Source organism: Ambystoma mexicanum, chromosome 10, assembly GCF_040938575.1.
Source record: "Ambystoma mexicanum isolate Mex_15411 chromosome 10, UKY_AmexF1_1, whole genome shotgun sequence".
Classification (NCBI taxonomy): domain Eukaryota; kingdom Metazoa; phylum Chordata; class Amphibia; order Caudata; family Ambystomatidae; genus Ambystoma; species Ambystoma mexicanum.
Genome location: NC_090932.1, coordinates 1,554,419,472 through 1,554,446,184, shown reverse-complemented (window position 1 = coordinate 1,554,446,184; position 26,713 = coordinate 1,554,419,472). Strand labels below are relative to the sequence as shown.

General features: G+C 49.2%; 1 protein-coding gene across 1 annotated transcript in view; it reads right to left on the bottom strand.

Moving 5' to 3' along the window:
* Nucleotides 1-26,713, bottom strand: part of LOC138492569 (serotransferrin-2-like) — a 545,198-nt gene that overhangs the window by 237,185 nt on the left and 281,300 nt on the right. The window contains exon 10 of the mRNA XM_069619822.1: nucleotides 24,802-24,892. Within this exon, the coding sequence (XP_069475923.1) occupies nucleotides 24,802-24,892 (91 nt within the window). The remainder of the gene's footprint in view (nucleotides 1-24,801; nucleotides 24,893-26,713) is intronic.

The following is a 26,713-nucleotide window of genomic DNA, read 5'->3' as shown; positions in this document are numbered from 1 at the left end:
TTTGGCGTATATCTTGGCATCCGAATTGATTAGGGATAATGGTCGGTATGACATGGGATCTTGTGGTGGCTTGTGGGGCTTAAGGAGAACTGTGATAATGGCCTCTTTCATGGTTTTTGGTAGTGACCCTTTGCTTATGGCCTCCTCCCAGACTTCCAGTAACATGGGGACTAGTTCCTCCTGAAATGTTTTATAGAGACCGGCTGGGATTCCGTCAGATCCGGGGGCTTTGCCCGCCCTTAAGTCCGTTATGGCTTGTCCTAGCTCTCCTGTAGTTATTGGTAGGTCGAGGGTCGTTTTGTCTTCGTCTTCCAATTGAGGAAGGGGAATTGAATCTATGTATTCCTGTAGTTATTTTAGCGAGGCTTGGTCCTTGTTAGTGTAGAGTTTATTGTAAAATTTCTGGAATACCTCGTGGATGTCGGCTGCTTTTGTTCGCACATTCCCGTTTGCGTCCGTTATGCTGGTAATATGTCTCATTCCTTGCTCTGTTTTGATGAGGTTGGCGAGTGTGCGGCCAGCTCAGTTTCCCCCGCCGTATCTCCTGGCTCTTATAGGCTGTGTCATGTAGAAGATTTCGCGTTCGGAGAGTGATCTGTATTTTGCCATGAGTTCTGCGATGCTTTGCAGGTGATCGTCGTCGTTATTGGTGGCGTGTGCATTTTCCTGTGCTCTGAATTATCGTTCAGTGTGGTCCAATTCCCTCCTTACATCTCTCAGCACTCTGTGAGTCTGTGCCATTAGTTGCCCGCGCAACCAAACTTTGAATGTCTCCTAAATGACTGCCTTGGAGTCCACCGAGTTTGCATTTCGTTCAAAGAAGCAGGTTATTTCTGTTCTGAGGGGTTCTATCATTGTTTGGTCTCTCAGTAATGCAGGGGGCATCCTCCAGTTGCGGGTTGTATATTCTGCGGTGGATGGTGTCAGCTCAAGGACCGTTGAATGATCAGACATTGTGCGTGGTTGTATCTTGCATGCTGTTACGGCTGTTATGTGGTCGGGTGTGCATAGCCAATAATCTATCCATGAACTGGACCCGTGTACGTAAGAGTAGAAAGTATATTCCCTTTCCAGGGGATGCAGCTCTCTCCATGCGTCTGCAAGGGGGATTGTGATCATGGCCTGGCGTATTGTTAAAGCAGATTTGGTATGATTTCTACTCCCTCTCGTGGTTCGGTCTAGCTCCATGTCCAGAATTGTGTTAAAATCTCCGCCCCAGAGCACTTTGGCGTGACCTACCAGGGTTATCATCGTGAGGATCTTTAGATAAAATTCGGGGGAGTCGATATTGGGATCATACGTGTTGATTATGATCGTTTCTTCATTGCACAATGTACCCCACATGATAACGTAGCGGCCCTCTTTGTCTATTTCAGATTTGGTTAGGTGAAAATTGGTTCGCTTGTGCAGCAATGTGAGTACGCCTCTGGCTTGTGTGGAGTAGTCTGTGGCGGCTTTTATGGATCCCCATGTTCGGGCGAATGCTTCTGTCACTTTTCTTGTTGCGTGTGTCTCCTGTAGTAGTAGGATATCGATTTGGTGCCTGTTCGCGTAGTTCAGAATTTTCCTTGCCTTTATCGTGTGTGCTAGGCCCCTAATGTTCCATGTGAGTAGCCTCACCCCCGGTGGTTTAGCTGGTGTAGCCATTGGTTTTGTATCTTCGCTGTTTCCTCGATGTCTTTTACAGGTACTAATGTTCTGTGATTCTTGCACTTGTCTGTTTTTTGGATTGCTCCCTTTTCCCTAACTGGGCAACATGCCCTTGACCCCCCTCCCCCCCACAGGCCTCCCTCACTATCCCCCCAACTGGACACTGTATCCCCTTTGATAATTTTCAACTTTTGAAAAAGGTGGGTGGCTCTGCTGGACTGTTGCTCTCCATCACCCATCTTGACTGTCCCGAGGGCCGCCGCGCTGTATCTTCGCTGATCGGAGTTGGTGCATTATTCCGGTGGTATCTTGTCTTACGTAGTGCCCTTCATTTGGGCGTGGCTTCTTTGTCTCGTGGGGGTAGTGGAATGTTGCGTTCTATGGCTTCTTCCGGGACTTCGAAGAAGTATGTCTTCCCTGAGTGTTGTATACAGAGTTTCGCAGGAAAGAGCATTACATATGGCACACTTCTAGCCCTGAGTGCTTTTTTCACCTGGTTGAAGGTGCGACGTGCTGTCTGTACCACGCTGGAGAAGTCCGGGTATACATGTATCCTGGATGAGTCGTACATCATCGTCCCTTGTTCTCTTGATAGGCGTAGGATGTGGTCTCTGTCGCGGTAATTTAGTAGACGGGCAATTACCGTTTGTGGCGTTGCCCCTGGTTTTGGGGGAGATGCGGACGTTCTAAGGGCCCTCTCAATTAAAAATTGCTGGGAGAACTGTGCATGTGGCAAGGCCTTCCTTATGACTTCCTCCAGAAGCACTTCCATAGGGACATTGATGGATTTCGCAGCTAATCCCACAACACGTATGTTATTTCAGCGGGACCGTGATTCTAGGTCCTCACATTTAGGTAGTACCTGCCGTAGGCTTTTCTTGATGTCCATAATATCTCTTCCATGTTTGGCTGTGGTATCCTCTACCTCGCCTATTCTATTTTCGGCCTTGGTGACTCGGGTATTTGTTTGTAGCATGTCTGCTCTGATGGAGGCTATGGGGCTTCCAATATCGTCTAATTTGGTGTTTACAGCCGCGAAACCTACTTGCATGGCCTCCATGTATGGGTCGGATATGCTTTTGGAGGCTTGCGCTGGGGGGGAGTCCGCTCTTTGAGGGTTTGACCCATCTGCCTCCATGGTCGAACTGGTGAATGCATCCATGGGCCCCTTTTTGTTGTTCCTGTTTGTCCTGGGCATATTTTGAATGCGCAGTCGTGAATTGATTGGGCAGTTGAACAGTTATTAAGCTTTTACACCTGCCTCTATTTTGCTGTTGGTGTCAGTTGCTGACTGTGACTGTCCCTATATGCCGTTGTGTAGGTTACTTGTGATTTGTGGCTATGTGGTATTTGTGGAGCTTTGACTATTAATTGTGGCTGTGAATTGCCCTAGTCGGTCCCGGTGTAAATTTATTTTTTGTTTACTTTCCCCCCCTGGGGGGTCTACTCCCCCTATAGTTTTCCAAGTATCTTGGGCTCCCCTGGGGTTGTCTCCAATCCGGGGCTTTAGGGGCAAGGAGATGTGGCCAGCTCCGGGTGTCCGGACTTTTCGGCGGGGGTGGGGTGCCCCCCCTCGACCGAAGCGCACCAACCGCTCGCTCCCAGCGCACACGGTGGTCGCTGGGGAGGGAGGGCCTCTCTGCGGGGTATGCCCATGGAAGCACTGCGAGACAGCGTGTGCAGGGGCTCTTCCGCGGTCCGTCAGTTCCTTGTATTTGTGAGCCTGACAATGTACCTTGCGTCGCCGGCGGTTGCTGATGATCCGCAACAAGGGGGGCCGCCCTCGGCCCCGGCACGCCAGCCGCTCGCACGCAGTGCACACGGTGGCTGCCGGGGAGGGAGGTCCTTTCTGTGGGCGCTTCGGGTTGCGCTGTCTGCCTCCGTGTCCCGCTCAGCCGTCCCCGCTCTGTCGGCTCCTCACAGAGCCATCTCGCTGGTTCCTCGTATTGCTGGGACCGGTACAGTGCTTACTTTACCCCAACAGGGGACCACGAATGGCCGGGAGCCGGGACCGCTGCCACGATGGGAGAGGGTGGATGTATTTTTTGGCACCAATCTACGTATCTCAGGGCTCCGTCAATGTTATGGGTCACCGATAGATCCACGCATTCCCTGTTGGTTCCGAAGCAGATATTTGGGCTTCGTTCGTTTCAGTTCCAACTCGATCTGCAGGATTTTGCATCAGGATTTATTTTAATAGCGCAGCTTCACGCTCAGGCAGCCATCTTGATCGTCGTCCAATGGCGCCCTCCACCCCCATATTTATATTAAAACATTCAGTATTTTTACAGCAAAAATGTTTAGATGGAAATGTTATTCGTTATTTTTAATTTGGTGAAATCACTGCATAAAATCTCGCATCCAGGTAGATTGTGTTGGTCATCCATTTCTCGCATTTCGGTAGATTGTGTTAGTCAGCCATATCTCACAATCAGACAGATTCACATTTAGGCAAATTGTCCACAGTTGTGCTCAGCAATTTAGATGTTTCTCCCTCTATCGAGGTGTCCATAATCTAGGTGCTACTGCATTTTACTTTCTACTGTTGTATCCCCATTTAGGCATTGCTCCCGCTATCCACTTGTCCCAAATCTAGCTGCTACTGCATTTTACTTTCTACTGTGGTACGCCCTTTTAGGCACCCCCTCCACCCTTTATCCAGGTTTCCCAAAACCTGCTCCTACTGCCCTCCACCTTAAATGCTCCTCCCCCTGACCAGGTGCCCCAAGGCAAGGTGAGTACACATCTACTGTTGTACCCCAGTTGGACATGGGCCCCTCTACTCAGTCACATAATATCCTTCCCACAGGTTAGACACCATGCCACACACTGGCCAAATCCGAGCACATGCTGGCGCGCCAGTAGGCCTGACGAGTCCCACTACACCCTACACCCACCCTAATCTAACAATCCCCACCACACAGCCCATCATCCCAACCCTCCACTTTGTCTCACAGCCCCCCGCTCACCCTCCAAAACCGTAAGGTATATATCCCTCCTGCTCGCCTGTACAACCCCGTCTCCCCCACCTGCTACATCCTCCACATAGATCTCACTCTGATCAATCAAGAGCGGCACGACGGAGAGCAGGAGCTAAAAACGCTGATTCTCGTAACATACCGGACCTCCCAGCGACCCAGGTAAAACAACCATCCCACCCCACACCACCGCTAGCTACTCACCTGCACCCTCTCCTTGCACATCTCCCAAATACCATAGCACCCATGCCCCCAACTCGTGCTTCCCTTCTCTTAGCGCAGCAAGAGCAGCTCTGGCCAAAACCCCAATCTCCACAGTCCCCCCTCCACTCTCACCCACACCCCATGGCCCGCCCAAAAGCCAAGGAAAGGCCCAGACCAAGGCCACCTCAGGCCCCTCCTATCATCGCCTGTTCTACAACCCAGACCCCAAACGCTGCCACCTCATTATAGGGCCCAAGCATCCCCACCGGTACCCAACCTGGTCCTAGCCCTATTCCCCTCTTCGCCCATCCCCCCTGGTCCACCTGCAACCCCATGCTTCCACCCCACCCCCTCCCCCCCACACCCTTTGCCCCTACCCACCCCGACTACCCCCTTTCCTCTAACGCCCTCCCTTGGTCACACTCTCCCCACGCCTGGCCACCCCCCTCCTCCACTCTCACTCCTCCTACCATTCCCAAACCGACCTGTCCAGCAACTGCAAGCATACCCCACCAACTCTCTTGCACCCTTATCAACGCCAGGTCAGTCTCCAAAAACAAATTCCACATCTTTGACCTCATCACAGAAGAAAATCTAGACATCCTTTTCATCACAGAGACCTGGTCTGCTGACAATTACGAGCCCATTGCGCACAAGGCCTTCCCACCCGGCTATAACCTTACTGTTCGTAAACGATCACGAAGGGGTGGAGGACTTGCGATACTGCACAAACACCAATTCTCACTAATAATTAAGGACACCTCAGCCAACAGACTACAAATGCCTTCTGGTAAAACTCCAACTCTCACCCTCCTCCGTGCACAGATTCCTATTAATCTACAGACCCCTGGCTACAATAAAAGCTTTGCAGACACGCTGTGCGATGCTCTGACAACTATCCTCCACCTTCATTCAACACTTACCATCCTAGGGGATTTCTACATCTGGTTTGACTCACCTTCAAACCCTATAACCCGATCTCTCACAGACAACCTAGCATCCTTCAACCTGACACAACGCATCTCCATATGCAGCCACACTGGAGGTCACACCATCAATGCAATCTTCAGCCCCACAAACATAGCCACACTGCCTCCACACCTCTATCATGGACAGATCACTCAGCAATCATGTTCTCTGTACCACTGACCACGTGGCCTATGTCCAAGGCCAAGCCCCACCACCACCAACCTCCACATCTCTCACTCCACTCTGGACCAAAGTCGTTATCACCCCAGATCTAGCCAACTCCCTCCTCACTTTACTCCCAACACTCTCCCTCCAGGAAGGGCCACCCCATCAAACTCTTGGACCTCTGGCTCTCGAGCACACTCACACCCCTAACCCCAACAAAACGTCCCTCTCAGAGATCAGCCCAAACACCCAGGTGGTACACCGCCAACCTCAAATCACTAAAAACTCTCAAGCACTGTCTGGAACGGAACGAGAGAACCATCCCTAGAGCCCAGAACAAAATCACTCTAGCGAGACTAACCAGAGCATATAGATGTGAAATCTGAAAAACCAAGAAAGCATTATATGGGAACAGAATCTTAAACTCTCGCAACCCGAGCAAGGAACTGCATAGAAAAATTTCTGAATTCAACTCCCTAACCTGCTCTAAACCCCAACTCATCTCCCAATCTCTATGTGACACCTTATCAGAACACTTCCACACAATTTCGCTATCGACAGATATTTCGCCACCATCTCTAAGTTGGAACTAATGCCCCCACTCCCTACCCACCCTCAGCCCGACCCGTGTCAAAACCCCCCTTCGATACAAGCCTTCACCTCTTTCTCTCCAGTCTCACACAAGGAATTCCTCTTGCTCCGAGCACAAAGCTGCCATCAGGCTCCCCTGTGAACCCCTGCCCACCCACCCTCCTCAAATACATCCTGCCTCAACCTTTGCAGGCAGTATCGCAAACTCAATCTTCAACCACTCTCTAACATCAGGGACCTTTCTGGAAGCCCTAAAAACCTCCAACATCAAACCCCTCCTCAGAAAACCTACACTCAACCCACTCCTCACCCAGAACTACTGATCCACCTCCTTTCTTTTCTCTCCACCTTCTCCTCCATAACTCAGTTTTTGCTCACTGGTTGCCTGGTTCACCTCCAGAGCCTATAGGTCCCAGGCTCCCCAGCCAGTCTTTTACTCTTGCCTCCGGGCCGGTGCACTTTGTTCAACATTACTGCACTTTCAACTTATGTTCATTGAGCAGGGCAACCTCTCTGCAGTCATGCTGGACCGGACTCTTTGTCCCCCCACCCGTCTCTGCACCACCGGGTATACGTATGTGTAACGCTCACCCGGTATCCACGCGGACGTCACTCAGCCTGTTCTGACCTCTTACGACCTCGAACCCTTCCCTGGAGGCTATTCGACTGGAGACTGGGCCTTGTTTTCTTGGATAGTGTGCTCTCCGTCCTGCTTTCAGCGCAAGGGCGCGTTGATTGATGCAGGCTCGTTGCTGCCTAGTTACTTCACTGGCAAGAGTCCGACAGGTAAGTATAATGAGTCTTTTGAACAGTTCTCTAACTTCGTTCCTTTCCTTCCTTAGATGATGGCCGGCGTCCGGGGATGGCGGCGTGCTGCTGAGATGAGTTGCGCTGAAGGTGAGTGAGAGCGCGATGCGCGATGCACCCCTTTCGTATTTGCATTGAACTGAGTTATTTTTCTGTGTCTTTTAGGTGCCGCAACGTTTTCAGCGTGGATGTCGGTTATGAAGAACAAATGCGGTGGGTAAGCGCGGTATGCAGCGCCTCTAGATGTTTCCACGCTAACCTGGAGTGTCTTTTCCCTCTTGCAGAAGGATGGGAAGTTCCGGAGACAGAGTTCCCCCAGAGCGGCTGGGATTCAGGTAAGCGTTTGAAGCTTATACAGTATTTAAAAATAAGCGAAGATTTGCAGAATGCTTACTAATGCCTTTTTTCTGTTCATTTCCCTTTTCCTTAGGAAGCGGCGTGCCGGGATGGGAATGACACCGCCGAAGATGCCCGCAGAACATAAGGAGCAGTGAATGATGGGCAGAAGCGCCGCAAGGTAAGGCTGTTCCTAACGGTGTTCTTGTTCTTGCAGGAGCTGAGTGCAGAAGAAAGATGCAGGCCTACTGGAGACCGATCCGAACACGGTGAGTGTCACGCTGCAGGTGCAGAAAACGCAAAGCATGTTTCTCAGTCTGGGTGTGGCTTAAATAGTCTCTGGATATCCCAGGTGTCTCTGGGCTGAACCACGCCCAAAAGACTAGACCGCACATGCAGTTCTGGGAACCGAAATATGTGGGGGCATCCATCTTGTCCCCATCAATGCACTACAAGTCCAATCCCCAATGTTATCCTAGGGGAGTGAGTGAGTCTGGTGCCACAAGCGCCAAGTCTGACTCCAAGTGGGTCTTTGGAGGGATGGAGAGGCCCTTGAGGGCTATATAGGTGATTGTGGCCTTGCTCCAGCCTGACATCTTGGAGGGCTGGAGACATGAAGGGCAGGAATCATGACAGCACTCCCCCCAAGGCCCCTCTCAAGGTGGCTCTTCTGTCTGGTCCTGGTTTGGTTGGATGGTTTTGATGAAATCGTCTAAGCAAGCGAGGTGCATGGATGTACTCACAAGGCTCCCATGTCCTGTGTTGTGGACCATACCCCTTCCAGTCTACTAAGTAGTATAATTTGGATCTGATGTACTTTGAATCTAGAATGTCCTTGACTTCAAATTCTGGCTCCCCGGCGACTACTACTGGCTGCGGTGGCGTTACTACCCGGGTCCCAGGTTGAACAGGTTTAAGGAGAGACACGTGGAACACAGGATGAATCTGCATGTTTGACGGCAAAGCTAGTCTAACTGCCACAGGATTTATCACGGAGGTGACGGTGAACGGACCCAGGTATCTTGGACGGAAAGTTTGGGCTCCTTTAATGAACACGTGTTTAGACGCCAGCCAGACCTCGTCTCCCACTTGGTAGTTGGGGGCCTTTGCTCGGTGTTGATCAGCAAACTTCTTTTGGCGATTCTTAGCTTGAAGTAGGTGTTCAGCTGCCCTTTTAAAGGTTTGAGAAATGGCCGTGTGCAAGGTTTTGACTGCTGGCATTTCCAGGGTTGTAGGAACTTCCAACTCAGAAGTACGTGGGTGCCTGCCATACATGGTATAAAAGGGTGTCTGCCCAGTGCTGGTGTGTAGGGAATTATTATTAGCATATTCAGCTATCCATAATAGGTCGAACCAGCTTCCTTCAGCTTGGTGTATCATGCAACGCAGATACTGCTCGAGCGTCTGATTTGTTCTTTCAGTTTGACCATCCGTTTGGGGATGGTGACTGGTGGATAGCCCGATGTCGATCTGGGCCATAGAGCAGCATTTTCTCCAGAAGTTAGATAAAAATTGAGTACCTCGGTCTGAGACCAAAACTGAAGGAAACCTATGGATCCATACAATGCCTTCAAGAAATACCTTTGCCAGAGTGGAAGCATTTGGGAGCCCCTTAAGAGGAATGAAATGTGCCATTTTTGAAAATAGGTCCACGACCACAAGGATAGTGTTAAACCCTTGACTGGGTGGTAAGTCAGTAATAAAATCGAGGGACAACGTGTGCCAGGGTGCTGGTGGAATTTCCAATGGTTGTAATAGCCCAGCCGGTTTCTGCTTGGATTATTTGTTTTGAGCACACACTCCACAAGATAGGATGAATTGGATAATGTCTTTACGCCATGTGGGCCACCAATAATTTCGTTTTACCTTGGCTAGGGTTTTAGTGATTCCGGGGTGGCCCTCGATCAAGGAATCATGATAACCGGACATGACTTGTTCTTGTAGTTCTTGGTTTGGTAAGAATAAACAATTCCTGAAGTAGGGCAACTGATCTTTTATCATGTAATGTTCTCCTTGTGCACTCCACGCTTGTAATTGCTCCGGACTGATCAGGTTTTGGATTTCTTCATGTAATTCTTTCTGAGTTATGGTTGCTGTGATTCCTAGGAGCTTGTCACTCGGGATGATTGCTATTGGGTCAGGTGTCTGATACCCTTGCTCTTCCACCACCAGACGGGAAAGGGCATCAGCCTTCCCGTTTTTCACCCCTGGTCGAAATGTAATCACATAGTCATATTCCGCAAAAAAAGAGCCCAACGTAGTTGTCGTGAGGATTGGGCCTTTGCCGTTTTTAGGTACTGGAGGTTCCGGTGGTCAGTTATTACGGTGATTGTGTGTCTGGCGCCCAAGAGGTAGTGCCGCCATGCCTTAAAGGCTGACTTAATGGCCAGGATTTCTTTGTCTGTGATAACGTAATTGAGTTCAGGGGGTGTGAATTTACACGACCAGAAGGCAACAGGGTATAACTGGCCCGTTTCTGGGTCCTTTTGTGAGAGGACGGCTCCCATAGCCAGGCTTGAGGCGTCCGTTTCCACCAGGTATGGGAGATCAGGGCGAGGGTGGCGTAAGATTGGGGCAGATGTGAATCTTGCTTTGAGTTCCTGGAAAGCCTCCTCGGCTTCTGTTGTCCACTGGAACTTTTTGTTGCTTTTCCTTAGTAATGACGTGATGGGATGCACGATTTGCAAAAGTCCTGGGATGAACCGGCGGTAGAAGTTTGCAAAACCCAGCATACTTTGAACCCCCTTGAATGAATTTGGGGATGGCCAGTTCAGGATAGCATCTACCTTGTGTACATCCATTCGGATTCCATTCGGGCTGAGAATAAAGCCCAGGAATTCCACCTCGGAGACGTGGAATGAGCACTTTTCGAGCTTGGCGTAGAGCTGGTGTTGACAGAGTTTCTCCAATACGGAACGGACGTATTTAACGTGGTCCTTCTTTGATGTGGAATATACTAGGATATCGTCGATGTACACTAGAGCACAGACATCAATCAATTCCCGTAGGACATTGTTCATGAAGTATTGAAATGCAGCAGGCACGTTGCAAAGGCCAAAGGGCATTACTTGATATTCATACAAGCCGTATCTGGTGCGAAAAGCGGTTTTCCATTCGTCCCCCTGTTTTACACGAACAAGGTGATATGCCCCCCTCAGGTCTAGTTTTGTGTAGATTTGGGCATCTTTGACTTGATCAAGCAATTCAGGGATCAGTGGCAGGGGGTAGTGATTTTTTTACGGTAATCTGGTTCAGTGCGCGATAGTCGATGCACGTTCTCAAGTCCCCCTCCTTTTTTGGCACGAAGAATAGAAGACTGGCTGCTGGAGACTTCGAGGGACGGATGAACCCGTTGGCTAGGTATTGGTCAAGATAGGCCTTCAGGTGCTGGTTTTCTGGTTCCGTGAGTGCGTAAATTTGCCCACAAGGGATCTGTGCGCCGGGTATCTGGTCGATTTGACAATCGTATGGTCTATGCGGTGACAGGATATTAGCCTGTTCTTTCTGAAAGACATCTTGAAAGTCCTGGTATTCACTTGGTAGGGTGCCAATTGCCACAGTCGCAAGCGTGGAGGTTCTGGTGTCTATTGGTTGTTTCTCTTGGCGATAACATGTGTGGGCGCAAGTCTCGGGAGGTGTGTAGTTCACTTTCTTCGCTCGACAAGTGGACCCCTACACTTGCCGGACTGGGGAGTTTTCCGATTCCTTGATGGTATCTTCCTTGTCCATGGCCCCTACCGTCCTCCTCAGTGGCTTCACAGGACACTCTTTAAGGAAATGACCTGACCTTCCAGAGTACAGACATAACTGCTGCTGTCTCCTTTTATCCCTTTCCGCTTTAGTCAAGGGGGATCTGACCACACCGATTTGCATTGGTTCTCCTGACCCTTCCGTTGTTTGGGCAGTATTGTCCTTTGAATGCACATACATAGGGAGAGGGTCCGGTCTGGTTCGATCAGCTCTTCGGTCCTGCATCCTATGATCCAGTTGAACAACAAGGTCAATGAATTCTGAGCAGTCTTTCGGGGGGCTCACTACTTGTGCGAGAACATCCTTGAGCTCCCCCCGCAACCCCTGATGAAATAACGTGGTTCTCTTCTCCACTGGCCATTCTGCTTCAACTACGAGTCTATTGAATGTGGCTATGTATGTTAATAGGTCTTGATTCCCTTGGCGTAGGGACAGAAGTTTGTTGTCTAATGCTTGCCCATGAGAACGCCGGGCGAACAGCTTTTCCATCTCCTGCTGAAAGCCCCTGAAGTCATGCAGCAAAGGATCGTCTTGGGCCACAAAGGGTAAAGACCAATTTGCGGCGCTACCACTCAGGTAGGATAGCACAAAAGCGACCTGTGATTGGTAATTCGGAAAGGCCCCTGGCCTACAAAGGAAGTGCAGGTGGCACTGGTTCATGAACGTTGCAAACCTCTTGGAATCTCCTGTAAATCGTTCGGTCGGGGCCAAGGGAACTGCCCCAGGAAGGGTTATCTGAATGGGATTGTCAGATGGCGCTGGCATCGAGGGCACGCTTCCCGGCAATGGTGCATGCCCTGCTTGTGACTGGAGAATTTGCCGGCTTAAATCATCAGTGCGTTCTTTGGCTACTATCAGCTCTCTCCTCAGCGTGTTGGTCTCCTGCCTGGCTGCATGTACTTCGGAACGTAGCTGCCCCAACATGTGGGCTAACTGGTCGGTTTTCTGGCGTTTCCATGACGCCCAGGTGGCTTTTGATGTGAGGCTTTGCGTTCTGTAACGCTTACCTGGTATCCACAGGGACGTCAATCAGCCTGTTCTGACCTCTTACGACCTTGAACCCTTCCCTGGAGGCTATTCGACTGGAGACTGGGCCTTGTTTTCTTGGATAGTGTGCTCTACGCCCTGCTTTCAGCGCAGGGTTGCGTTGATTGATGCGGGCTCGTTGCTGCCTAGTTACTTCACTGGCAAGAGTCCGACAGGTAAGTATAATGCGTCTTTTGAACAGTTCTCTAACTTCGTTCCTTTCCTTCCTTAGATGATGGCCGGCGTCAGGGGATGGCGGCGTGCTGCTGAGATGAGTTGCGCTGAAGGTGAGTGAGAGCGCGATGCGCGATGCACCCCTTTCGTATTTGCATTGAACTGAGTTATTTTTCTGTGTCTTTTAGGTGGCGCGACGTTTTCAGCGTGGATGCCGGTTATGAAGAACAAATGCGGTGGGTAAGCGCAGTATGCGGCACCTCTAGATGTTTCCACGCTAACCTGGAGTGTCTTTTCCCTCTTGCAGATGGATGGGAAGTTCCAGAGACAGAGTTCCCCCAGAGCGGCTGGGATTCAGGTAAGCGTTTGAAGCTCGTACAGTATTTAAAAACAAGCGAAGATTTGCAGAATGCTTACTAATGCCTTTTTTCTGTTCATTTCCCTTTTCCTTAGGAAGCGGCGTGCCGGGATGGGAATGACACCGCCGAAGATGCCCGCAGAAAATAAGGAGCGATGAATGATGGGTAGAAGCGCCGCAAGGTAAGGCTGTTCCTAACGGTGTTCTTGTTCTTGCAGGAGCTGAGTGCAGAAGAACAGGGAGACCATTACTGAGCTGCTCAGTACAATACATGAGGACATAGGGAGCAGGATAAAGATCCGTACAGCTGTGCCCCCACTGCTCAAGCTAGTGTTAGTATTATAATTCCTAGGTACAGGCATTTTTCCAGCACTCTGTCGCCATGATGCACGGCAGGGCACAGCTAGCATTCTGTGCAGTTCTTGCCCAGTTGCTGGATGCCGTCCTGCAGCATGTGCAACACCACATCGAACAGCCCACCACCCAAGCGCTGGTCAATGTCATGAAGGCAAAGTTCTATGCCGAAGCCCAATCGCCTAATGTGATTGCAGCCCTGGACTGCAGCCATGCTGCGTTGGTGCCCCCCCATGCCCACGAAGCAGTGTAACGAAATCGCAAGCACTACCACTCCCTCAATGTGCAGGTGACTTGCAACCCCAAACTCATCATCAGCCACTGCTGTGCACACTAGCCAGGTTCCACCCATGACTCCATGGTCCTACAGAACAGCACACTGCCAGGATACATGGTGATGCACAGAGGACAACGGACCTGGATAGTGGGTGAGTAAAACTGCCAGCAGGTATGCACTGTGAAGCACCTGACCAAATTTGGGGTGTGGGGGTTGATGGTGGGGGGGGTGAATATTGACACAAAGCCTGGCATGACAAGTAAATGCAAAACCAGTAACCGGTGTAATAAACTCATGGTGGCAACAGTAAAGACAAGAAGACTAGGATGCACTACTTTTGTATGTATATTTTCTTATTGTTCAGTAATTAAAGATTCTTTATCAACTTCAGGTGCCGTGGGCGGTCTCTAACTACTGGGACAAAATATACCCACAATGAACAGCCTGTCAAAAAATAGACAAGTTACCCAGTCACTCCAATAATGTGAAAAATAGGTTCCCCATATGTATGTTTGGAAAAAGTTATTTTTAATCAAGATCAAAAGTATAAATGTCATATAATTTTGTTAAAAAACAGTTAATATGTCCCTCGTCCCGCTTTGTGTGACGCGATATTTACCTTTTCAAAGAAAATTTGAATTATTTTTATTAATTTCCAACAAATAAGAAACAGGTACTGTAAACACAACTCCATAATCCCCCCTCTTCTCACCCCAGTTTCTCTCCCCGTGCCCCGCCTCCATCATCCCCACCAGCCTCTGCAACCCCCTTGGATCCAATATAAGCATCTGTCTGGTAGAGGTCTTACTCTATTCATTTTGTCTAGTATATGTCCAAAGGTTTCAGCCGCTGGGGGCACCATTGGTCTCTGTAGTCTTCCTTTCAAAAGGACAAAACCTCCCCCTAGTCGCTGGCAAAGCAGGGTAAGTTATTGTTCATATCGTACGTTACCAACTCCAGCACCACAAAGTCCCAAACCTTGCAAAACCAATCTTGGAGTGTTGGAATGGCTGCTCCCTTCCAACGTTGTGCTATGCACAGCATTGCTGCTAAGGTTAGCATAGCCCGAGCCTTCCTTCATCCTCTGCATTCTCCCTCCATGGTCCCTTCGGTCCAGCACGATTTCTTCCATGTTCGTATCCCCCAGGAGGTCTGCAACGATCTTTCAGACCTCCCCCTTTAGGTCCTTATCTGCAATGTTGATCCTCCGCGATCGATTCTTCATGTCTTCCATCTGCAACTCAAGATTTTGCATGGCCGCGGTGAGTCTCTATGGCTTCACTCTGCCCAGTCGTATCTTCGTCCACTTCCTGGAGCCCCCTTTCAAGGAGGTCTATCCTTTCCCCCAGCTGGCCAGCCTCCTGTCTTATTTCCGTTAAGGCCGAGTTTAGGTCTGATCTCAGTTGAAATTGTTCTTGGAATGCTTTAGTTAGTGACGTTTGGACATCATATCAATGTGGAGGCCCTGTCTTGAAATGGGTTCAACCTCCCGTCACAGCGGGCTATTTATAGTCCGCCATGCCGTAGGATGCTTTGTTTGGTCCCCTCACCTCACCCGGGCCCCATAAGTTGCGGAGGGAGCCCAGCGCGTCACCAGAGGCCAATGCCTGTTTTGAGGTCTTCGCTTTTGCTTTTGATATTCGCCTAACTCCCCTAGGCTCCAGGCGCTCTGCTACTCTTTTGTTAAGGGGGCTCCCTAGTGGCCCCTTCGCGTGCAGTAGCTGGCCCTTCCTCCCTGGGTGTATATGCACAGTGTGCTCCCCCACTAACCCTGGATGGGTCATGGATACGTTCCTTCAGGTCCGTCTCGCAGGTGATGCTTCTTCTCACAGCCCCAGCCGCTTCAAACGCCTTTCCCCAGCTCCTTAACTGTCATTCGTGGGCTTCTTAGGTTGGTGTTCAGGGGTCTCTCGTTACACTGCGTTCACTGGCCCAGTGGGTCCTTCCTTTTCCAAGGTTCTGTTTCTGGTCCTTCTGTGGGCAGGGGTCAGGCTGTGGTCTGGTGCACTATATTGCTGCTGCAGCCTTCCCTCCACAGGTGCTGACAATCTCCTTGGGATCCCCTCACACCCTGCTACAGAAGGTACCCAAGTGGTATGCAAATTGCTGGAGTATGGGTGGGGAGCCCAGTTAACAAATATATGTCTCTGTGGGGGGCCACACTTTCTAGGATCTCTGGTGTATTTTTTTCGTTAGCTTCCTATGGGGCTCCACAGGGGGCAGGCAGCTCTGGTCCAGAATGCTCCCCCCAGTCCTCTGCTCACCTTTTAGATGCCTTCTCAGAGCCTCTCTGATGTCCCCTGGGCGCCACACAATGTCCAGGTCCCTCGCTGGGATGCCTCCCCTTCAGCCCTGGATTGCTGTCCCCCTTGGAGCGCTCTGCGGATCGCGCTCACTCCGCCCTACCGGTCCTCCTTGGGGAGCGGGGCTGCGCTTCGCTTTGATCCCCTTTCAGGGCATGGGCGGACCCTACTCCCGGCTGCCTCGTGCACGGTCTGCTCTCGCATCCCACCACCGATGCCCTCGTTGGACTGCTCCTTTCCGTTCCAGGGCCTCTGTTGTCCACCCTTTCGGTTGGCTGGTCGGACTGAGGGAGGGGCCAGGAGCCACTGGGTCTCCGACCCCGATCGACCCCACCAGCATCAGGACCAACGCTCCACTGCTGCTTGTCCTCCTTCTGTCTGCCCTTTGATAGGGGCGTGCACCGGGCCAAACTGCTGCGGCGGGCCTGCCTCTTCATGCCTGCACCTGGGACTGTGGCTGGGGCCATGCTTCACATCTGATGTTGGCTGCACTGCCTCCGTGGCTTGCTGGAGTGAGGAGGCAACTTTCTGGGTGGTGGAAAGCACCAAAACTCCTGCGGGTCATGCAGAGCCGTTGTTGGCACATCTACTTAGTGCCGTAAGCCATCTTGGAATTGCGTATCCCTTCTTTTGAGAGAAAAATAAAATAATCAGAGACTATACATTGGTCTCGAGTCATCTGTTGATCTTCAGCCCCAGAGAACATGTGCATGATTCACACATGAGACAATCTTTCAGATGAGGTCACTTCTTCCTAAGGGAGAACCCGTCTCCATGCGACCAGGCAGGTGAGGCCACTAACCAATAGTCCTCCTAGTGGTGGTAATATGCAGAGCTCATGGAGGGGGACTCCTCTCCTGAGATAAGGACGCGATTGGAAGGCACAGCCCCTTTAAATCACAACTCGGTAGGGTGATGATAGGACCTGAACCTTATGGGTCTAAACTCATGTCTAAAACCATTTGTTAAAGTGAAACACTACCCTGATGGTTTAGGTACTGAGACGAGGAATCTCAAGAGAATGCTACAAGCGAGCGGGAAAAACACCAGAACAACTGCAATGGAATGGACGTTACATTTGGGTGTACCCTACTATATCAGGGCATCAGAAACAAAAGAAGGTGGAAGAGTACTGGGAAGGATACCAAAGAAAGTTCTAGAGAATGAACCAGAGAGCAGTCGAGGTGGAGAGAGAAATTGAGAATCAAAGAGAGATCAAAGCCGAGAGAACACCCGAAGGCGGGCCAGAGAAGCTCAAGTAAGTGAAGGGAATAGGCATCCCGAATGGAGGCAGAACACCAAACACTAAACCACTAAAAGATGGTGTCTGGGGGTGAGATGCAAGCCGAACAAGAGAAGGAGTGGCAGAACACCCCGGTCCATCAGAAGTACATTGTTGGTAAGACACATGGAAAGCATCATACCAGTCGGCCGGGAGTCGGCCCTACAGAAGGATGGAGATTGGGTCGTAGGGTGTTACCTGTAGTAGTTGCACCGGGCGGTCCAACAACTGCGCCAAAACTACTAACCTTATCCGTTCGCACAGCTACCTACACAAAACTGAACAGTATCCAGAAAGATGATAGCTGGACGTTCTCTAGAGGGAATGGAGCTCGAGTCGCTGGTCCGTTTCTCGACAGCCAGCTGTACAGGGCGCAAAAAGAGAACCCCCAACAAGACTGGTAGAAGGTGATTGGCCGTCATTCAAAATCCTACCAACCCAGTGAAGCATCCTGACCCCAAAACAGGTAAAAGGAGTTAACGAGAGCCTAGGAGGGAGTGGACGAGCTGTTTAAAAAACTTGTTAGACATTCCATGAAACTTAAGGCAACAAGAGAGAACAGTGAATAGTGTGAACTTAGAACACCTACCTCAGCAATTGAAAATATATGTCGTTTGTGAACCCAAGACCCCAAATCCCTGAAATGTCAAAGTAGTGGGTTATCTTATCGACCCTAGAAAGTTCAACAAAGGGTACTAAAGGGGTTTGAGGCTCAGGGATAGTTTATGCCCACCTTCTCTAACCGAACATCGAATAGCTGGGGAAACCCCTGCCAAAGAAGAGAATCACTGTACACACCCCAGAATCATCTAGGGCTGGTCCATCGGGCCAATCCCCAATCATCTTCTGTCAACACCACTTTTACCCACCGCTGATTGGCCAACACTAGATCCTGCCAAGAGTCCGATCTTTTCAGCTCATGACCTTAAACTTGCCTTCCTCAAAGATAAGAAGACTATTGTAATTTTCTTCAGGCTTAAAATGCCAAGAAAATAGAAAACCCTATGAGACTGTAAATCATAAAGAAACAGAGAAAACGGTGAACCAATTTGTGATACAGTTCCCAGTCTAGTTCCACGAGAGTGTGATGCTGGAGAGTCGGAAGGGACTCTGGGGAACAGCTTCATTGTGCCAGCGGGACAGATCGAAAAATGCGCACAAACCGAGAGATTGTGAAAACCTCCATAAGGGGGCATTTGAGAAACCTGAAGGTGTCTCCCTTGCTAGTCCCCGGGGATCCGTCATACAGGTGGCCAGGACACGGCCATCACTATTGGATCCAGTTCCTGGGTGTGGCCTAGTGAGGGAGGATCACCTGGATGAGGGGTTCTTGGGGAGTAGGAGTCGACACCGATGGGTGAGACATGGTATCCCCCTTCTTTCAACACCTTTTCCCCATCCTACCACGTAGGATATTCCAAAACACTGCCCCCCCCTTTCCTGACACGAACACCTTTGCATAACACAGAAGACAACAGACTAACACCAGAACCGTTTACCCAACATTTCCCAATACAAGGGTCAGGCAAAGTCAGGCAATTGACCAGAATCACAAGGCCTGTGAAACCTCTGCAGATGGAACATAACACAGCAAACAATAGCCAGCGTGTATTGCAGCAGATGTCTATGGTACGCAAGACCCTCCTCTGCTGATAACCAAGCCGGGGAAGGACGCTGGTCTCAGTGGTACCAACCTTGACTCCAAGGATAAAGAAAGGCAAGTGGTTCATCACAGCCGGTGAGTCAAGGGGAGAATCGATAAGAAACCAAACTGTGTTGAACGAAAAGTAGCCAACAGCTAATTTGAACTTTGAAAGGCTTAAAGATACGATTGAGGAGCGAGGGGGAAAACCAGCAACAGAGGAGGCCAGCACCACGTGGGTGCTCAGGCAGGAAACTCTGTGCAATTACCTGATGGTAGAAACTATTGGAACCAGAAGCCCTTGGGAAGAGGCGAAAAGAGGTCAAAGTGGTCATAGAGGGGTCTTGTAAAATCCTCTGTACCGTCAAAAGTCTTTGACCTACAGATGATTGCGAAGCTAAGGGAAATTAATCTTGGTGAAACAGTGCATTAAAGTTGACAAGAAGTGAACCTGGCGGAGGGATGCTAGGAAGACGGAATGAAGTCTAAAGTCCCATAGTGAACTGTTTGGTAAAAGGTTGGGAAGAACGAACCTGCAAGAGTGATGCTAGCAAAAGGGGGTGAAGTCCAAACTCCCAAAGTACAGGGAACTATTTGTAGAAGTTGGCGAATGTGAACCCGGAAGAGGAAAGCTGACAATCAGAGACAAAGCCTGAAGTACTGTTTAAAAAGTAAGAGGTACTGGAAACCAGGGCAAGTGAATTGTCCCCCTTGTCAAGTGGGTCTGAGTCCGGTCGAGGGAGATCCAGGGGTGAAAAGTCATCACCCAAAGTTCATTGAGAAAGGAACTGTTCAATTAAGTGGTTGAATACGATGCATGAGAGGTTGGCGCCGGGAAAAGGGAGACCCAGGGGTGAAGCCATCAACCAACGTAAACTGTGGAAAATAACTTTTTGTTTGTGTTTGTTTGTTGGCTACATCAGGCCTTGAAGGCAAGAGACTTTTTAATGAAAAGAGACTTTACCATCGAAGAACCTGATAGCTGGAATGGAACTGTTGGCTCATGCTGAGAAAGCTTGAGCGTGTACTGTGCTACTGTCGGCTCGTGCTGAGAAATCTCCAGCGTGTGCTGTGCTCCAAGGTCTCACCTCGTACCGTACTGAAAAAGGAGCAAAGGGAGACCCCTGGCAATCACATCCTGACTTATTATTTGGAACACTTCTTTTCTTTATTGAAACTCTATCCCACACTCTTTGTATAATTAGTTGTAAGGAATAAGCAATAGGTTTTTCGTAGTATAGGCCCTTTTATTTAGACACAAAGCCACTAGGGCTGCCTTATTTTTCATTTGATGATCAACGCTTGCTCCCATCTTAGATTTAGGTTTAGCTTAGGCATTTTTCCACCCTGCATTCATTGTTCAATAAACACCCTTGAACTGTGATCACTTGAGTCTGTCTTTACTGTTACCACCATGAGTTCCTTACAGTCAACAAATCTTATTAAGAACAGTGAAAAACATTAGGAAACCAGCTAGGAGAAGGGAGTCATTCTCCTAGCCCCACGAGAACTTTATGCAATTGTTTATTTTTCTGTTGGGTTACAGAGAACCCAAAACCTTTTCTTTAAACAACCTGAGCAGCATTTTGGACGCTTTACATCCAGGAGAAGGGAGTCATTCTCTTGGATTACGAACAGTAGCTGGACTCTAAGGTGTTTTGTTGTAGTGACAGGGATTTAATAGGAGCTTTTGTGACTGGCATGGTGGCTTTTTGCTTTGACACACACAGACCTCCTGATGAGCACCCGAGTTTCTTTAGTTTAGCTAGAGAAATCCCTTAGAGTTAGGGATAGATTTTTTTATTTTTGGCATCTGATTATTTATTTATTTTAAAACCTGTTTATTAGCTACATTTTCCATTTAGCAACATGCATAGCAGAGCTGTAGAAGTTTCATATCAACATCATGAAACCAGGCATATCACATTGTCAAGTATCCCACCAAAAACTGTGTCTATATAGGCCAAATAGCAATAAGCAAAACAACATAAAATTGTTAACAACTCCAAGAGGAGTAAACAAGGCTTGGGCAGTAATTTCATGGGCAAGCCAGCAGCTAATTGGTACATAGATATTAAATCAAGTGGCTGAGATGAGAGCATTGTGTGTTTGGTCGAAGGGAGAGTCACCAAACCATGAACAGGAACATCTGCATATTTGGTACATTCCAACAAACAAAGGTGAATTGTAGCTCTCACATTGTGGCATATCGTCTGATGGATGGAATCTTGCAAGAATAAAGGGGCCTCCAGGACTCAGAATTACTAGTTGGCCCACAAGCGCCTCTGCCCAAGGATCGAAGCCAGGCAGTTGTTTCCGCTAATGACCAACATTCAAAGTATTTGCGCCACATTCTGTACTGGGGGCCTTGCTTGAGTTTCCAATACAGCTATATGCTGCTTAGCCAGAGCACACGCAAGAGAACAGGAGGATAGCCCAGGGGCAACATGCTCACCTTGGAAGCAAGATGACACAGAGCAACACAGGTTCGATCCCCGGGTCTGCGCTTTGAAACCTCTGGGTATTAAGAGAGTTATAAATAACCAATCAAATAATATCCATGAATTTAGTCATATGTCGGTATTCATTTGGTCTGGGGTATGCACCCAACAGGCACTCTAGTGGGTTCTAATCATATCTCATGATTCCAGCTGCTATGCGTGTTTGTTTTATTTGGGACTAAGAAACCCCTGCCCTAGGGCGCTTCCAGAACATGTGCATTAAATCAGCTCCCTCCCCTTGACAACAGGGGCAAATCGACGTTGCTTTCACATCAAATTTGGCCACTCTACTTGGGGTCATATACGTGCGGTGGAGCACATTAAGTTGAACTAATCAGAACCGTGCATTCTGGGACACATTCTTAACAAAAAGCAACGCGTAATCCCACTGTGCCTCAGCAATATCCTGGCCTCCTTCGACTTCCCATCGCTCCCTCAATGGCGCGTTCCTATTGCCGGGCATACCCAGTAGACATCCATATAACCTGGAAACAGGGCAACGGCTGTCCTCTAGGTCATACATCAGAGTAGGGAGCTCCAAAGCCTCTGGTTCAACAGGCTCTGCAACTCAGCCACACCTGCCTATGCATATCAAGGCGGGACGGAGCCCGTGGCGGGGCAGGGGTGCAGTGTTTGGCGCCACCTGCGACCCGTTGTATTCCCTGCTTCCTGCTCTGCTACTTGACCACGCCCCCCTGGGCATATCACAGCGGGATGTACCCCGCATCAGTGAAGCCTGCAGCAGGCCAAGGGAACAGTGTTTGGTGCTGCGGGAGTACAGCACAGCTGGGTTGACCCCCAGAGGACCACGCATAGAAGTCCGGGAGTCGATCTGGCATTGGGTCCCAGGACTGTGGTATAGACGGGTGGCAAGGAGCTCAGCTGAAAATCTGCGCCCAGGTCTAGGTCCAAGTGAAAAGCAAGGTGAGAGCAAGCTGGATCTGGGTTTGGGACTGGGTAATTGACCGTTTGACTGCTTTGGAAACTGGTACATTGAATTGCCCCCAATGGAGGAGCCAGAGTCCTTGCCTACGTCTCCTCTGGTTCAGCAGGCCACCCATCCCATTTATTCTTAGCTACTTTCGTTACTCTTAAATGTCTGAGGGATTAGCCTTTAGGAAGTCACTCCCTCTGCATCAAGCTCCCATCAGAGTTAGGGATAGATAGGTTTGGTTTTCATTTAATAAATGTTTATAGCAACCACTATTGCACGACTTGGTCAGTCTCTTCATTCCTTGCCGCCACACACCCTATCTACAAAGTGGGGAAGGCTCAGTTTACATTTGTAAAATCTGCTATTGATATCCCACGGCCCCAGTGCTGGTGAAGGGTGCCTTCCAAATATCAAACTTAGGATACTGGAACTCACGGCAGTCACTCCAAGGCCCAGAATTGTACTTATAATGGACACAACACACCTGTATTCTCACACAACTTTTGCTTTATTGTATCGATTTTTCTGACCTGTTAAGAAAAACACTAGTGTGCATGTTTATGCAGTAGCATTATCAATAATTGAGCTTGATAAGTTAGTGCAGCCTTTGTATGGAAACCATGGTGCTGTCAGTGTAGCTACAAGCTGGGACAGAGGTTGGGGTGATGCAGGGGGACTTCAGAGCTTCTGGGCTGTAACTCACTGATGGTCCACCCCTATCTCTGCACCAATGGAATGCTCTGGTCATGTATGAGTTTAGTTTCAGAATGCAGCATTCTGTTGGTTCATGTAGTCCTGGCAAACACACTGGGTAAGCGGATGCAGCTCACACAGATGGGCGCATAGAGGTCTTCATCATAGTCTCAGGGCTTCCCAGGATATGTCACATGGAAGATAGTGGGGCACTCAATACCTGGGATGATGGTACAGTCAAGCTGATTCCTTTTTTCATGTGATAATGGGGTGGTGCACATCCCATTCTAGGTATGTGATTTGATTGCAGTGCATTTTTAGACTCCCCTTTGTCTAGAGGGCAACTGAATGTTCCAAATGATTATATTACACATAAGAAACAATAAACCTATAAAGGTACCTGACCTCTCCCAGATAAATACATATATACAGATATTCTGAACTACTGTTGGAGGGAGCATGGCCATGCAAGCACGATATTCAATATTTACATGCAATACAATAGAAGCATGCATTTTCAAGCTATATTTTTTGCAAAATAAAAACATGCCTGCTAAGGGTACTCTTGGTATGTTCGCTACTCATCTTGTAGGTAACAGTGCGTAGGCCAAAATGTCATCCATTGGGTACAAGCGAACGCAGGGGGCTGAGCACCATAGTCCAGGGACTTACAAGCCCCGGCTTTAATTCAGTGGTAATTAAGTATTCATTTCATGAAAGATCGATAGAGTGAGAGCAATGAGTTGGGTAATAAGAGCAGATAATATTCAAGGTCAAGTATCTGGGAAGCTTTCAATGTTTGCTGAATACTGAAGCACTATGTATAAGCTACTTGTCTTCTCATGGACCTGCCTCAGATGGCAGCACCCTAGTATTTCTGCCCTGACAGTAGATCAGATGCCTATGTTCGGCTTCAGAAGACTGCTGTCAAACAAGTAAGAAGAGGTAGAAGCGCTTTATGGAAAGATCCAACAACGTTCCAACTTAACCTGATTCTGACCCAGTGTAATTCTGAAGACCACAGAAAACCCATCAGTTTCACTCAGAATGCAAACTCTAACCCTGCGATGGTCCAGCTCCTTATGCACCGTCCACTGCTACCTCTCTCTTACCCCCACCCCCTTCATCTGCCCTGTATGAATCCTCTCAAGAGGCCTTTTGCTGAGCACAATGACCATGGCTAATTCAAGAGAAAGGTAACTTCAGACAGGCAATAAGTGTACCAACAGAATTGGGGGCTTCACATGTGCCTTACACGCAGAGACAGGGGACAATTGGAAGGAGCAGCGTCAAAAAAGGCATTTTGCCTAGGATGCCAAATGTCTCCTCAGTATCCATGATGAGGGCTGGTCAACCATCCTAAATCAAATGCATGCACTCGAGAAGGCTGCTTAATTTAGCAGAAAGTTACCTTAGAAATGTCACTGTTTGGTTACCATGTATCTCTTTGTGCAAGCGTAAGCCAATAAAGGAGAGTGGGCAGCGACCCAAGAGGACATCATCGTGCCAAGAATCACTTCAATCTGTCCTTGTGTTTAAGTCACCTTGGGTGGTATCAAGCATGCTTGCAAGGGGCTTTGCTATTAGTAATCAAGCAAAATGGGGCAGTTGATGTACATGTGTGTGGTGCAAATCCATAATTTGTTTACTATAAGGAACTGGAAGGTGTGTTGCTTTCATGATGCATTGTTAACAGAGAATGGCTGGGGAAAGGGTCTACGGATAATGTGAACCTCTTTTAGTCCAACGTTCCGTTTTGAGCTGCAATCAAACAAGCGACAATTCGCATATTGGTCTATTTACTCACCCCAATATTCTGCGGCCACAGGCACCAGACCGCACCTCCCAGCGATGTAGGCATGGGTGGCGTCCAGGGAAACGGCATCAGCCTCGTTATTCTGAAAATAGAACACTGATTAGTGTGGCCAGGAGGATAACTCGGGGACAAAGCGTCTTTGTCTTGGAAGCAAGACAATACAGAGCAACATAAGTTTGAATCCCGGTCCTGTGCTTAGAGACTTATCGCCGGTATTAAGCGTGTTATAAAAGAATAATTCATTAATGAAGGTGTAGAACCAAAATAAGGTGGCTACTGTTCCATTTCTGCATGTGAACTCCTATCAAAGAGGGCTTTCTGGGTGAATTTATTTTGACAAAAAGCAAAGGTTTCCATCAGCTTTTCAAATAGAATATTTATATGTGAATAAAGGATCAACCTTATGCAGTTCATATTTTCGAGCCTATTATCATCCTTAATACGTACATCAATACAGAATAACATTCATACATGTTATGCAACTCTTACATATTTCAACATTAAATCGACAGACACCAAACCATTAACATGCACATCAGGATTTATCTGCTCAAAAGGAATATGATAATTTTACCTCCTTAAATAGCGTGCAATAAGATCAGTGAACCAGAAATTATACATTTATATGAATCAAGAACGGCGGGGCAAGGGCTCAGTGTTTGACAGCACCTGGGATCCATTGCATTCCCTGCTTCCTGTTCTGCAATTTGGCCATGCCCTCCCAGGGCATATCACAGCAGGACGATCCCCCGCAGCGTTGAAGCTTGTGGCGGGGCCTGGGCATGGGGTATGGCGCCGCCTGGGACCCGTTGCATTCCATGCTTCCTCTTCTGCAACTCAGCATGCTCCCCTGGGCATATCATGGCGGGACAACCCCCACAACGGTGAAGCCTGCGGCGAGGCATGGGCACAGTGTTTTGCACCGCCTGGGACCCGTTGCATTCCCTGCTTCCTACTCTGCAACTTGGCCACGCCCCTGGTCACGGCGGGACGTACCCCGCATCGGTGAAGCCCCACAGCAGGGCAAGGGTGCAGTGTTTGGCGCTGCAGGAGTACAGCGCCACTGGGTTGACCCCCAGAGGACCACACATAGTAGCCCAGGAGTCGATCTAGTATTGGGTCCCAGCACTGTGGTGACCACGGTGAACTGTGGTGGTGACGGGTGGCAAGGAGCTCAGCTGAAAATCTGCACCCAGTTCTAGGTCCAAGTGAAACATCAAGGTGAGAGCAACCTGGTTCCGGGATTGGGACTGGGTAATTGACCGTTTGACTGCTTTGGAAACTGGTACATTGGATTACCCCTTCTGGAGGAGCCAGAGTTCTTGCCTACCTCTCCCTACCCCCCGCTTCTCTTCTGTGCACATCTTGATCCGAGAGAGCCATCTCATAGAAGCCAGGGAGTCGATCTAGCGTTGGGTCCTAGGACGGTGGTGGCCACAGTGAACTGTGGTGGTGACGGGTGGCAAGGAGCTCGGCTGAAAATCTACACCCAGGTCTAGGTCCAAGTGAAATGCAAGGTGAGAGCAACTTGGGTCCGGGATTAGGACTGGGTAATTGACTGATTTGGAAACTGGTGCATTGGATTACCCCTAATGGAGGAGCCAGAGTCCTTGCCTACCTCTCCCTACCCACCACTTCTCTTCTGTGCACAGCTTGACTTACAGTTCCCCACCCGGAATCCAAGCCTCAGTGCAAGATACTAGCAGTCCGGAGAAGATGGGGGCTCCCGCAACAAGTCAGGTAGGAATTGCAACATTGGTATTGACTCTGCTCCAGGGGGAAAAATGGGGGGAACATCAATAAACCAAACATCTCTAACAATTCTACGGCAGAGGTCACCTCACTGATCCGAGAGAGCCATCCATTTTTGGGGTATGGCCAAGAGTCACTGAGAGGGGCTATA